The sequence below is a fragment of the Syngnathus typhle genome, linkage group LG3 (genome assembly GCF_033458585.1).
Source record: "Syngnathus typhle isolate RoL2023-S1 ecotype Sweden linkage group LG3, RoL_Styp_1.0, whole genome shotgun sequence".
Lineage (NCBI taxonomy): Eukaryota > Metazoa > Chordata > Actinopteri > Syngnathiformes > Syngnathidae > Syngnathus > Syngnathus typhle.
In genome coordinates, this window is record NC_083740.1 from 17,795,698 (window position 1) to 17,808,617 (window position 12,920).

General features: G+C 42.3%; 1 protein-coding gene across 1 annotated transcript in view; it reads right to left on the bottom strand.

Annotated features, from left to right (window-relative positions):
• The window catches only part of LOC133151175 (multidrug and toxin extrusion protein 1-like), a 31,694-nt gene extending 23,331 nt beyond the window's left edge, over positions 1-8,363 (bottom strand). The window contains exons 1-2 of the mRNA XM_061273971.1: positions 8,121-8,363; positions 7,882-7,983 (exon numbers count right to left, since the gene is read on the bottom strand). Of these exons, the coding sequence (XP_061129955.1) occupies positions 7,882-7,983; positions 8,121-8,267 (249 nt within the window). The 5' untranslated portion in view covers positions 8,268-8,363. The remainder of the gene's footprint in view (positions 1-7,881; positions 7,984-8,120) is intronic.
• Between the last annotated feature and the right edge of the window lie 4,557 nt (positions 8,364-12,920).

The window sequence follows — 12,920 nt, forward strand, 5'->3', positions numbered from 1 at the left end:
GTAACTCCCCCCTCTGACACATTCACTCAATGTGTCATCAGGCATTCAAAAAGGAACCGGCAAAACGTCCTACCGCATCATCATACGTCCTGCAGCCAGTTTGTCGAACCTTTCACTCATCCAGAACCGTCATCCCCAAGTTCCTGAAAATTCAGTTCACCCCACACTCGGCAACAAAACAACAATCCTCGCACACCTGCCAGTGAGCATACAGCCCTGCTGACAGCGGACCCTTGTGCACACAAAAAGTACACAGGCGTCGAGTATCAAAATAAACATAGACACACAACGAATCATGGCGCCCGGGGATTCTGTCCTGAAAATCCTCAATCATCACAAAAATCAAAAAGGTTAGGGTTAACATTTTCACGTGAATTCAATATAAACTCTCCAAGACTGCAATCGCCAACCTGCAAAATTATTACAAGTTATAAAACAGCCAGCAATCTGCTCCTTGGCTGGTGGTTGATGCTGCAATAAGTCAAGTGACGCACAGAAACAAAGCAAAGCTTGCACTTGCCACAAGCAAGCTTAAGTTTCAAATGTTTGGTTGTCATCCACATAGTCAGTCGTCCCATGAGTCCAAGTCTGTCATGTCATATCGTCCATTGTCCTAGTGTTTGATATTAGTCCTGTCTTGTCCATTCGTGTTGCTGAAATGGGCCTTCTCCATGAACTATTTTGTTGTTCATGGTGCCTCTGATTAACCATCAGCTGTTGGTTAAGGTTATAACTCATCACTCATCAAACCTGGGTGTTCCAGTCTCATGTGAGAGGAATCCTACCCTCAACTGTGACCCTTTCACCCCAACTCCAGAATACTTTGGCCTTTCACCCTGTCCCAGACACACATACACATTCTTAACCACACAAGTGCCAATTCAGTCGCCTTCATCGCTCAGCTCTCATTCCACACCAAACAAATTTAGTATGTGTAAGTGAGTAGGCAATCAGTGAATATTGAAGGTAACACTTCATTTCTGGATGTTCTTCTCGATTAAATATTTCATACAATCGTACCTCACTTTTACCGTAAAACTGTCAATTAAATTCCTAAAAAATTTAGTTATTTCTACTACTGAGCCTGTCCAAGGGTGAGCATGGGAAAAGAAGCAGCCTCAGATGGTCCTTAAATAATTTTATCCTAATCAATCATTCTGATCGAATCGCTGGGTAAAGATACTCGAAAGGGTCCCTCCGACAGTCTACTCCCCTATGGTGTTTTCACTTTGCCTTGTCAATGCATTTGTTATTTGAGTCCTATCACGTTTGTCATCTCGTTAACTGTCATTTTGTGTGACTCTTATGCCGCATTATTCTTAACTGTCAAAAGTTTCCATGGCTGTTATTCCTTGAACTTATCTGACTTTCTGACACCAGAATTCCCCGTGAGGTGTAATTAACTTCTAATTTTATTAATTAATAATAATCAGGTCCATTGTACAATCTAGCCACCTCTTGACTGCATCCTATTGGGTGCTAATGTCCTATTTTCATCTCCAATTTGTCAATGACTCTATGTCTAATTGTTAAGCTGGATGGACTAAATGTGATCCTACTCTTATTTCATACAATTTAGCCTATCTGTTTTATCCAAATTTATCCTCTGATTATGATGCTTTTACTTTTTCTGTAACACTACACCTTTTGTTCCTGATTTATTTATTTATCTTTTATCAAGACTCCTCAGTTGTGTCAAGTTCAGTGCCCAAGCAAGCTTCCATTCACTTTGACCCAAGCCCCACCAAGTATTGATTACGCCCCAGCAAGGAGTCCAGTTCGCTTGTTGCACATTTCATGTCTCATGGGTCTTTCGCCGCACCTCATTGTCAAGTTGTTGTCTTTAGTTGTAGCCTCAGAGCCAACTCATTCCTCACTCTCGGATGAGTCCATTTTCAACTGAGTCCATTCACATCTTGTAAGTTTCTTCACTCTCGCCTCAGAGGATGTCGTTTTCCTCCGGAGCGTTGTGCTCCCCCCAAGCACAAATATAGTCCTTCTTTGCTCTTGCAAAAGGTCAAAGGTGCCTCAGAGCCATGCACCGTTTTCTTGTTGTTCTCAGCTGTCGGTGGAGTCTCGGGATCGAGTTTCAGGGTCACTGCTGGATACTGGAAAAGACAGACTGGGACACCAAACTTAAATATCGTCTTCCAATTAGCCATTAATTACCTAGTACCTTTTGTTAATCAAACTTCCAATTCTCCTATTAACAACAATTTAATATACTTGAGAAAAACGTCGCCTTTCCTTCATGAGTTCTCGGCTGTATTGTGATGGACCTTATTTGAACAATTTTAAAGTGGCAGATTACCCCAAACTTAAAATTTCAAGTCTTAACTGTGACTTCTCTCAATTATACTGTGATTTCCAGAAGCTCATCCTAATTTCAGGCTACATTCTATTGTTTGTTTTCCTGCCTTTGATTTTATGCAATCCTCTCTATCATCTTTTCACCTTTGCTGATTTGAGCCTTCAATTTCAGATAAGGTTTCCCAATTTTGCGTACAGAATGTACATTATTCATAATTAAGTCATGTTCCAAACATTGCATCCTCTCTGGTTTGACCTCAGTATTAGTGGTGTTATGCTCACTTACCGATATTACTGGACTATCTTGAATTTTTAATTCTCCGCCACTACATCGAAGGCCATTTCTCAGCTGTTCACTTTTCCCATGCTCCAGTTAGGCTCCATTACTCGAATCTAGAATGTGATTTTCATTTGAGTTTCTTGCTTTTGGACTTCTAAAATGCTCCTATCGCTAATTTATTTGTACCGAGCATACTTTTACAAGAGTATTAAAAGAACCAACAAATTACTACCGAATCCAATCTCTCCTCGTTGGCATCTCCTCCTCTATTTTGAACTTGCTGCTTCTGACCTGTGCGTCTTGTTACAGTGGGCAATGGTCAGCCTTGTCGGGCCAACGCAATTTACGAGCAGGCTCTCCATACATACAATTCAGTCCTATGTCTAAATCCAGAGAATTCCTTTAATTCCAGCTGCTGCTGTGCAAGTGAGGACTTGATACCGCTCTTGCTCTCATAAATTAGTGTTGACCGGTTGAGTTTTCTTTAGACACTCAATTCACCTATATTTGTGTTGTAGTGGTTAGCTCTCGCATGCTCCTACTCCACCTGTTAGACGGCTGTTAAACATTAATCCTAAATTCATGCTGTGTCTCTATGTCCTCCTGGAGACAACGGATGTATCCGCCGTCTCAGGTTTTTTATGTAACCGAAAATCTGAAGTATTGAGGAGAGCCCCAAAGAAACGAGTATCAATAATTTGTTTTCAATTTTGTCATCCTTTCAGCAATTTAAATTACTAAGTTGAGCTTTTCGTCAGATCCAATTTCCTATTCCTCTCAGAATGCTAAAAGGAGCGTCAGCTGGCCTTAGAGGGGTCCCCCATTATTTATGAGGGGGCCACACTCTTCTGCCACCGCTTGCTGTCGTCCCAGCATGTTTTTCTTTAGATACATCTATATTGGTGTCGTATTGGTTAACACACGCATGCTCCTATTTCTCCAGTTGGTCATGCATTCTTTTGCTCCTTCAGCATTCCGTCTTCCATCATTTTGTCATAGTTCCTTTCGCTGCTGGCCACGCAGGCCCCTAAAATGGGCACAACTCCAGCCATTCGCACCGCCCCGACGTCACCCGCGCGGGGAGGGGCCAGCCTGAAACACAGTGGGCAGGTACAGGTTGGCCACCCTGCCGCCCAGGGGGCCGGATCCCTCTCCCCGCGCGTGCAGCGCAGGTGGGCACGCGCCCAAAGCAACGAGAGCACACCATCCTTATCCGTTCCTTTTGCTGCTTCTACAAGCACACGCTCACACCCATGCGCGCTCATGAGCATAACCACACACACGCACGCACGCACTCACGAGCACGCACGCACACACACTCACTCCCGGACACGCACGCACGCACGCACGCACATACACACTTACTTACGGGGCCCCCACATACACTTCAAGTGTCCCATCGCGCGCAAGCTCAAACAGACAACATTTAGCTGACAGAGTTCACAAAGATTACACACGGACACAGAAGACATACAACGGGATTCGAATCCAGTCCACATTTTGCTTCTTCCCAACTGCTGCTGAGCAGTTTGGTCGTTTTAACTGTCATCAGAGCAGATGCACTGACAAATACGCACGTCTTACTTAACTTTTGTGTCGTTTCGTTTCGTTCCTAATAGCGCTGTATATCTCCCCTTTATTCTGCAGAATTTAACTTAAGTGTGCACACAAATTACTTGTTATATCACTACTAAACCCCCCAGAGGCCTCTTTTCCACGTTTTCCATTTTCACACAGCAGCCGCACAAAACCTTCGTCCAATAGCGGTTTTGTCGCCGGCTCAAATTTATCAAACTTTGACAGACGTGCATGCTATTACAGTGCGCCTCGACAAATCGGGATCGGACCGTTGCCGCGATAACGCACCAGCTACCTCTGTATTCAAAAATGACAGCCCACCGAGTTTACTCTGCCATTTTCTTGCACCAGCGTTTAAATCGAGGAGCCTTGTAACCCACACACACCTCTAATTCGATCAGTGTCCAAACGACGTGGCTTACGCGCGCTTTATTTTCCTCGGTACCCTTAAAATCTGACCGGATCTCGGCACCCATAACTGGGTCTGACCGGACCACTTCGGCACCCTTAAAAAAGGGTCTGACCGGGTCACTTCCACATTCATGCTCACAGTTACGGATGCCAAGGCTGCGCACTTTTCCTATTTGCCAAACGCGGTCAGCGCAAGCCTCCCTTTTTTGTTGGACTTTTGACGGAGACTAACCCGGCCACCGAAACTCTCCACAGGTGCGCACTTGGCCCGTACGGCCACTGAGTGCGACTGCAGTGTCTCGGCTTTTCCAGGAACTACATCTGGGGCGGGTCGTTTCCTGTCGCAACAGTGTTCAATCGTATCTGTGTTTTCGCCTCATTCACACAGCTAAAATTTCTATCCTCCATCGGATCTGTCACCAAACTAAAGTCCACGTTTTATGGGACTTTCTACCATTCTTTTATTGTGACGGTCAACAGCGATGTCCCTGACAACCTGTCCCGTCACGAGCCACACTACTTCGGGCTTTTTTCTTTTTCATCATTCATCATTCTCACCAGACATGTCACTCACTCCACTGTGCACATTCCCCATTAAGTTTTAAGTTACTGTTCACTTTTTATTTCTTATTTTTTATTTATTTTTCTATTTTTTATTTTATTTTTCCTTTGCTGCTTCTATTTGGGGCCACTCCCCCCTCGAAAGTCGAATTATGACAACTTTTGACTGGGAGAGACAACTTACTCCCGGGACAGCTCATGGCCACATCAGATTCGGTTGTAACTGCCCCCCTCAAGGGGCCAACCCCCCACCTGTCCAAGAATCGAGCATATCGCGGCAACTGTGGGCGAAGCATCTCACCTTAATGACAGCCGCTGGTCGACCGCTGGATTCTCGCTCAGGAAGCGGGCAGGAATTCCCCGGGGGAACACGAATCCTGTTCGTGACGCCAAAAATGTGGTGAATGGTCTTTGTTGTTTCGCTGGTCTCCAAAAAAACACTCAGTGGACGATGGCTGGTCCGGGTAAGGAAGCACTTCGGTGACACACGGCTGATTGGGAAAAGATTTTATTCAACCGATGTCAAAGTGATGTCTCTCCAAAAGTTTGAGTGGCCCCAAAAGCCAAGATGTTTCAGCTCTCGACAGCACAGATGTTCGCCCCCAAAAAGCCCTCGCTCTTCTTGCTCTTGCCCATTGCGCCTTGCGCGCCCCTCGCTCTTCGCGCTCTCTTCCCTTGTCCTTCGCGCTGTTTCCCCTCTCTATCTGTTCTCCCCCATCATTTGTACCTCGTAAGACAACAGCTGCGGTCCGAGTCTCACTCTACTGGTTACTTCCGATGCCCTTAAAAGTGCATGGACAAAGGTCTTCCTGGTCACGGACGAATGGCCCTTCCATATTCTAAGTACCTACACATTGCTGAAACTAGATCTTCTCTGTACCGCAAAAATAGCTTAGGGTCTTCTCACTGCTGCAAGGTCGCCATTTAAGGTGACATACAGTGACGCATAGAATCCAAAATTTACCTCACCACCCTCACATATTTTTGTATCAGTTAGCTACTTTTTTTTTGCTACTATTTTTGAAAACAATTTAGATACGTCAAAAGGATGGGAGTGTTGTTAACGGAATAAAATAAAAATGAAAATGCTTTTATAAAAACAAAAAATTAACAACTTACTCTTTACATTTCCCCAAACTAACCAAAACTAATAATTATAGTGAGAATGTCCTTTGTTTTTGTCTTTGGCACTGAGTTTCACACAGAAGCCTTTGGGGTTGATTTAAAATGTATTTATTTTGATATTACTCCATGGTCGTTTCAATCAGTTTTACTCATCGATAAATGCATAGCACTTATCCTGCTCATTTGAAAACAGAGGTTATGAAATAAATATTTTTTTATAGTATATTATGTCTGTGTATACTGTATATGTTATACACGCTGTACAAATATTGTAATAAAACAAACACATTAATTTGTTATTGAACAGTTTGTCTATAACTCTCGCTGGTGAGATCACTATTTACCCAACAATTAAGTCAGAGAAGCAAAGTTTTACCATCTATTTCAGCTCGTTAAATATGATTTTTCATAGTATCTCTGACTCAAAATGTCACCAGTTTTTGTTGACTAAAACTAGAGGTGGCAAATCCAAATTCAGAATGTCAAAGCCCTGTCACAACTTGGAATTCAACCACAGCTGCTTCTCCTCAACTGGCATTCTACAACAAAAAAAACCAAAAAACATAATAATGTAACTTTTGCTGTTGCCTTTCAGCAATAAGTTCAGGAATGCTCTGCTTCACTTTGGAAATTACCACCCTCACATATTTTTGTATCAGTCAGCTACCTTTTTTTTGCTACTATGTTTTAAAACAATTTAGATACGTCAAAAGGATGGGAGTGTTGTTTTCTTATTGTCACAAATCATACAAGTGGTGTGGACAAAACAGACTGCGTTTGTTCTTTGACCTCCCCTGAACCCTTGAGGCTGGCTCACAGAACATCTGGGTAGTAAAGAACCACTTCGGAAGAACGTGCAAAATACACACAGAAACAAACACATCTCACTGTTGAGTCAATCTTGTCTTTCCAACAAAATCTAAATTTTGTCTGATAATTCATTATTTTAGATCATGTGGCTATTGCAGACAAATTTGCTTGGTCAATTTGTCTTTGACTTGTTGGGTAAATATATACATTATCTTGCCAATTACATCATTCTAAGATCATTTTATGAACATTTAATACGCTGTTGCTCATAGATTTGGAATACAATGATCTTGTTTTACAGCGGCAAGAAAATGTTATCAACATTTAATACGCCGTTGCTCATAAATTTGGAATACAATGTCTTATTTTACAGTGGCAAGCAAATGTTATGACGTCATTTCATCTATGCCTGATGCATGATGAACTCTGTGCCTTAGGTTAAAAGTGATAAAAGTAATTCATTTTGAGAACTATAATTATGGCCAACAGTCTATTTACCCAATGTTTTCCAGCTTTAAACAAGCCACTTCACAGTTTGAAAACCCTAGCAAACATTTCAAAAGTCCCACAAACTGACACACTTGAGTCATGCTGCACATGCTCAATCAAAATGAGCAAAATTATTGCTTTGACCAGTCCCCCTCCCAACGTTGATTTGCGTGACAAATTACAGAGCACTTTAAGGTAAAAAAACACAACAGCAATAAAAAAAAATGCATTGATTTTTTTTCTGAAAGTAACATTTGTCAGGCAAGTTAAATGTGTCAATGTACTATTGGAAATAACAATGGGGCAAATGTCCTCACCGCAATTGCCAGTGATACAGCTGCCAATTGTGTTTTCCCTAGATGACCGCAAAACACCATGCTGATGATACTGATCATGAAGATCATCATCTGGGAAAGGACCTGGAGTAGTTACAAACAAAGTGGTAAATGGGTTATCACCAGTATTAAGATTGATCAAATATACACACACATACATATACAATTACACAATTTGAGCCAAATGAAGCTTTGTCAGTCATTTCATCTTGGGATCTTACCACAGGTCCTGCCAGCTTCAAAAGGAGAATCACTTCGGTGCGGTAACTGGACGGGATGATTCCTCTAATGCGTCCCAACCACATGCCGCGAGAAGAGGCTCCATTCGCCTCTGAATCTTGCCTAGCCTCTTCGGAAGGCTCAACCATGATGCTTATAGTGGGCAGAGAAGGAGATATTAAGGCTCATTTGAAGTTAATCTTCTGTGCATTTGTGCGCCAGTGATGCAAGTTACTTGATCTTGCTGTGACTGAACCAGTGGAAGGGAGGGTGAGGGAAAGGGCGTTAACTTGGAGGACAGCATAATCCCATAAGAATTAAAACCAGTAGTTGTGCAGTCACAGCCTACAAGGTTTTCTCTGCTGCCCTAAACACACTCAGAAGCACTGACCTGCATTTTCAACTTACATTAAATTGTCTAAATTTATTTCCCAAAAATATATCTTCATTATATAGCTTGTGTCTTGGCTGCCCAGCTTCCAGACAGAGTAATGAGGAGGACACCATTTAGACTCAGACTTAGACAGACTTTATTGTCATTTTATAAACACTTGGTGCACACAAAACGAAATTTCGTTGCATACGGCTCTCAACAATGAAATGATATTTCGGCTGAATAAAAAGTGACATTTCTATATAAACATGAAATAAGATAAGTATAAAGCGCAGCAGTGATAAAGTATGTACACAGTGCAGGAAACAAAAACAGTATTTACAAAATCGACAGTAAGGAAAAAACTGTTGCAGAACCTGGTGGACCAGCAGCGGATGCTGCGAAACCTCTTCCCAGAGGGTAGCAGGGAGAACAGTCCTTGGTGGGGGTGTGATGGGTCACTGATAATATTTCGGGCTCAGGACACGCAGCGCGGGGATGACAAGTCCTGAATGGAGGGAAGAGGAGCCCCGATGATCCTCTCTGCTGTCCTCACCACTCTCCTTACGTTCTTCCAATCGGAGGCGCTGCAACCCCCACACCACACCGAGAGACAGCTTGTCAGAATGCTCTCTATGGTGCTTCGGTAGAACGTCCTCATGATGGGTGGGGGCAGGTGGGCTCTCCTCATCCTCCGCAGGAAGTACAAGCGCTTCTGTGCCCTCTTGACCAGTGTCGTGGTGTTCCCAGTCCAGGTGAGTTCGTCTGTGATGTGGACCCCCAGGAATTTAGTGCTGCTGACCACCTCCACAGCTGAGCTGTTGATGATCACTGGAGCGTGGTGAGGCTGGTTCTTCCTGAAGTCGACGATGATCTCCTTCGTCTTCTCCACATTCAGTGCAGGCCATTGTCTCTGCACCTGCCCACCAACTGCTCCACCTCCTCTCTGTAGTCCAGGTCGTCGTTTTCACTGATGAGGCCCACTACCGTTGTGTCGTCTGCAAACTTCACGATGTGATTTACAAGTGAAGTGTGTGTATTTGCTTGTTTGTTTATAATTTAAGGTAACATTTTCAATTGCATTTGATCTTTTTTTCATTTTCAGTGTTAAACATTCTGCAGTCGCACGTTTGATTAATTTTCAACTAACCTTGCCATGCAACCACTATTTTTGGATGAGCTAAGGCAGGGGTGGGCAAAGTTTTTGACTCGCGGGCCGAACTGGGTTCTAAATTTGGACCGGAGGGCCGAACCAGGAGCAGATGGACGTAGTGTTTGTGTGAAGTAATATAAGCGACCTGTAAAGGTCATTGCATAAAAGATTTTGGCCTTTAGTAGGTAGTAAAGCATGGATATTCCAAACAAGTGTTTTGAAAACAAAAAAAAAATTAAAAAAAACACTAATAAACTGCTATCAGTGATTCTCATAAAATACGACACTGTTATTATGAATAACAGTCTCCATCACTTCAGTGCCTGCAGGTCAGATTAATGAAAGATGTTTAGCTTATGAGATCACATCAAACGGCAAACATACTGACCAAATATAGCATCTTGAAGAATCGGTGAAAGCATACATCCAAATAAAGTAATCAAAACGCCAACACGGTGAGGGGTATCTGAAAATCAGAGCAGAGTTTTAATTCACAAACACCTGCTAACAGAGGTGAGGAAACGGGAAACACTTCCTTAAAGTAAGCCTTAAGAACTTTACAGGTTAAGATTAGTCGCAAACAGGTGGTGCATCAATGTCCTTGAGCATCCTGCATTGTTTGAAAGTGAGAATGGTCGCTGGTCCCTGCTATGTGTAAAAATCATATTCAAAATGCATTTTTTACAACAAACTTGAGAGCCTCCCCTTCATTTTCAGTGGGAACAGTGTTGTTGGTCTCCCTTTTTTGCTAGTGCGTCATAGCCTGGAGTACGTACACGCACTTGTGAGTGTGCACCGAGCTTTCTGACACGGCTTCCGGTAGTAAATGCCCAGGCGATTGGTTCTCCATCTACTGGGGAAACGCAGTCATTGCAGGCAAAATGACCCCAAAAAATTTTAATAATACAATTTATTCAGGGTTGGCGGGCCGTAGTTTGCCCACCACTGAGCTAAGGTGTCTTCACAGCGCTACCCCATCGTAAAGTTTTCAATTCAAGCAAAACTTAGTGTCTTACCTGCAGACATGGAACTGTTGTTGTGTTGTTTAGGCTGTAGTAGAAAGCGCACAATCGGTAAGTTGGTTGACAACTCCAACGACAGTTGCCTCATCTACATTTTAGTTCCTGTAAATGTCTTCCAGCCCCAAAGCCCAAGCCTCTACAGACTGAGATACTGCTGCCTGATGAAACGTTTATATACGGGCCGCAACCTCCTGGCAAGAAAACCTGTTGTGCAACATCACAGAATGTTTACTTATTGTAATTACAAGGTATAAAAAGACCTGCGCTTTTTTTTAACAGGAAACACACGTTCTGAACAGTTAAGGGAAAACTTTCTTGTTGCCTCTGTTGTTTATGTTCTAAATGAGAAGCACAACATTTTGCTTTTGAGTCTTTTGTTACATCAATAAAATGTGTGCTAAAAATGTGTGTGTCTTTTTTATGACATTGAAATATGACAATATTGACATGGTGGAACACTGGTTACAATGCAGAGGTGGTGAGTTCGGTTCCAGCTCCAGTCTGGAGTTCTGGAGTTTGCATGTTCTCCTCATGCCTGCGTGGGTTTCCTCCGGGAACTCCGTTTTTTCCCTCATTCCAAAAACGTGTAGTAGGCAGATTGTGAACTCCAAATTGCCCGTAGGTGTGCGTGTGAGTGCAAATCCATGTGTGCTCTGCGATTGGCTAGCGACTGATTCAGGTTGTCCCACGTCTACCGCCTGAAGCCAACTGGAATAGGCTCCAGCACGTCTGCTACCCTTTAGAGGAGAAGAGGTTTGAAAAATGGATGAATGAAATATGACAATTACGCCATGTGGATTATGTAAAACTGTGTGTGTGTGCGTGCCTGTGTGTGTGTGTACTAGTTAGCACGTCTGCCTAACAGTTCAGAGGGTTTGATTCCACCTTCGGCCCTCCCTGTGTGAGTTTGCATTTTTTCCCGGTACCTACGGTTTCCTCCCACATCCCAAAAACCTGCTTGGTAGGCCAATTGAGCACTCCAAATTGCCCCTAGGTGCGAGTGTGGATGGTTGTTCGTTATATATATATATATATATATATATATATATATATATATATATATACACTACCGTTCAAAAGTTTGGGGTCACAAAATTGTTTGGGTGACCCCAAACTTCTGAACGGTAGTGTATATATTTATTTAGATAATTATTTATAGATTATATATATAATCTTCTGTGTAAAAAATCTTATAATATATATGTACATTTATATTCATAGATTATATATAATCTTATACAAATATAAGATATAATTTATAATATTTAATTCACAATATTTTATTATAATAATATTTACACTACCGGTCAAAAGTTTGGGGTCACCCAAACAATTTTGTGACCCCAAACTTTTGAACGGTAGTGTATATATATATATATGGCAGTGATGTGACTATCTACAATGTTTTCAGTTCAGCTACTTGAATTGAGTACATGCCGAACTAGTTACAGTTTTGCTCAGCAGGCCGTTATGCACTACATAAATGTCAGTAAAACACCTTTTCATAAAAAACTACTGTATGTATTTTCACAATTTCTATAACATACTTTCAGTTCCCCTGATTGAGCAGAAAAGATTTTATATGCAAAAATATTTACATCTCAAGAACATTGTTCATTCTTAGCAAGAGCTCGTCAGTCCATGCAATTAGTTTTGGTTGCTTGTCTTTCTTTTGGACTGCAATTACCGTGATTTTCCATGCAAAATACGCCCCCGTGCATAATACGCACCCTAAAAATGGCATGTCGATGCTGGAAAAAAGCCTGTACCCATGTATAATACGCACTCAAATTTTGACTCCTACTCAAGTCCGTAAACGTAAAATGATTTCAGAAAAAAGATCATCTTCGGGAACAACCGGATGTTATTCTGCCGGTCAGTATCACTGCGCATGCGCTAGCAAACTCGATAGTGAAGAAATGTTTCGGATTTGTGTAGGGTACATTGTGACAGCAAACGAGCAGGTGATCGAGCAAGCGTCTGATACGAGAGCATTGTGTTCGTATGGAGCGTGTTGGAAGTGAAGAGCAGAGAAGAAAGGAACAAGGCAAAGTGTTGTGAAATAAAATATTACCTGTAATACGCATTTTGTTATTTGCTGATTGAAACTGCTAATTAAACTGTGAATTGAAACTAATAGGTCAAGAACTAAACTCTCGCTCTTTATATAGCTGAAGTGTCTTGTGCATCCGTTCTGCGCATACTGTCATGGCGGCCTCTGTATGATATCCGGTCTGCGATGGAGATTAAAAAA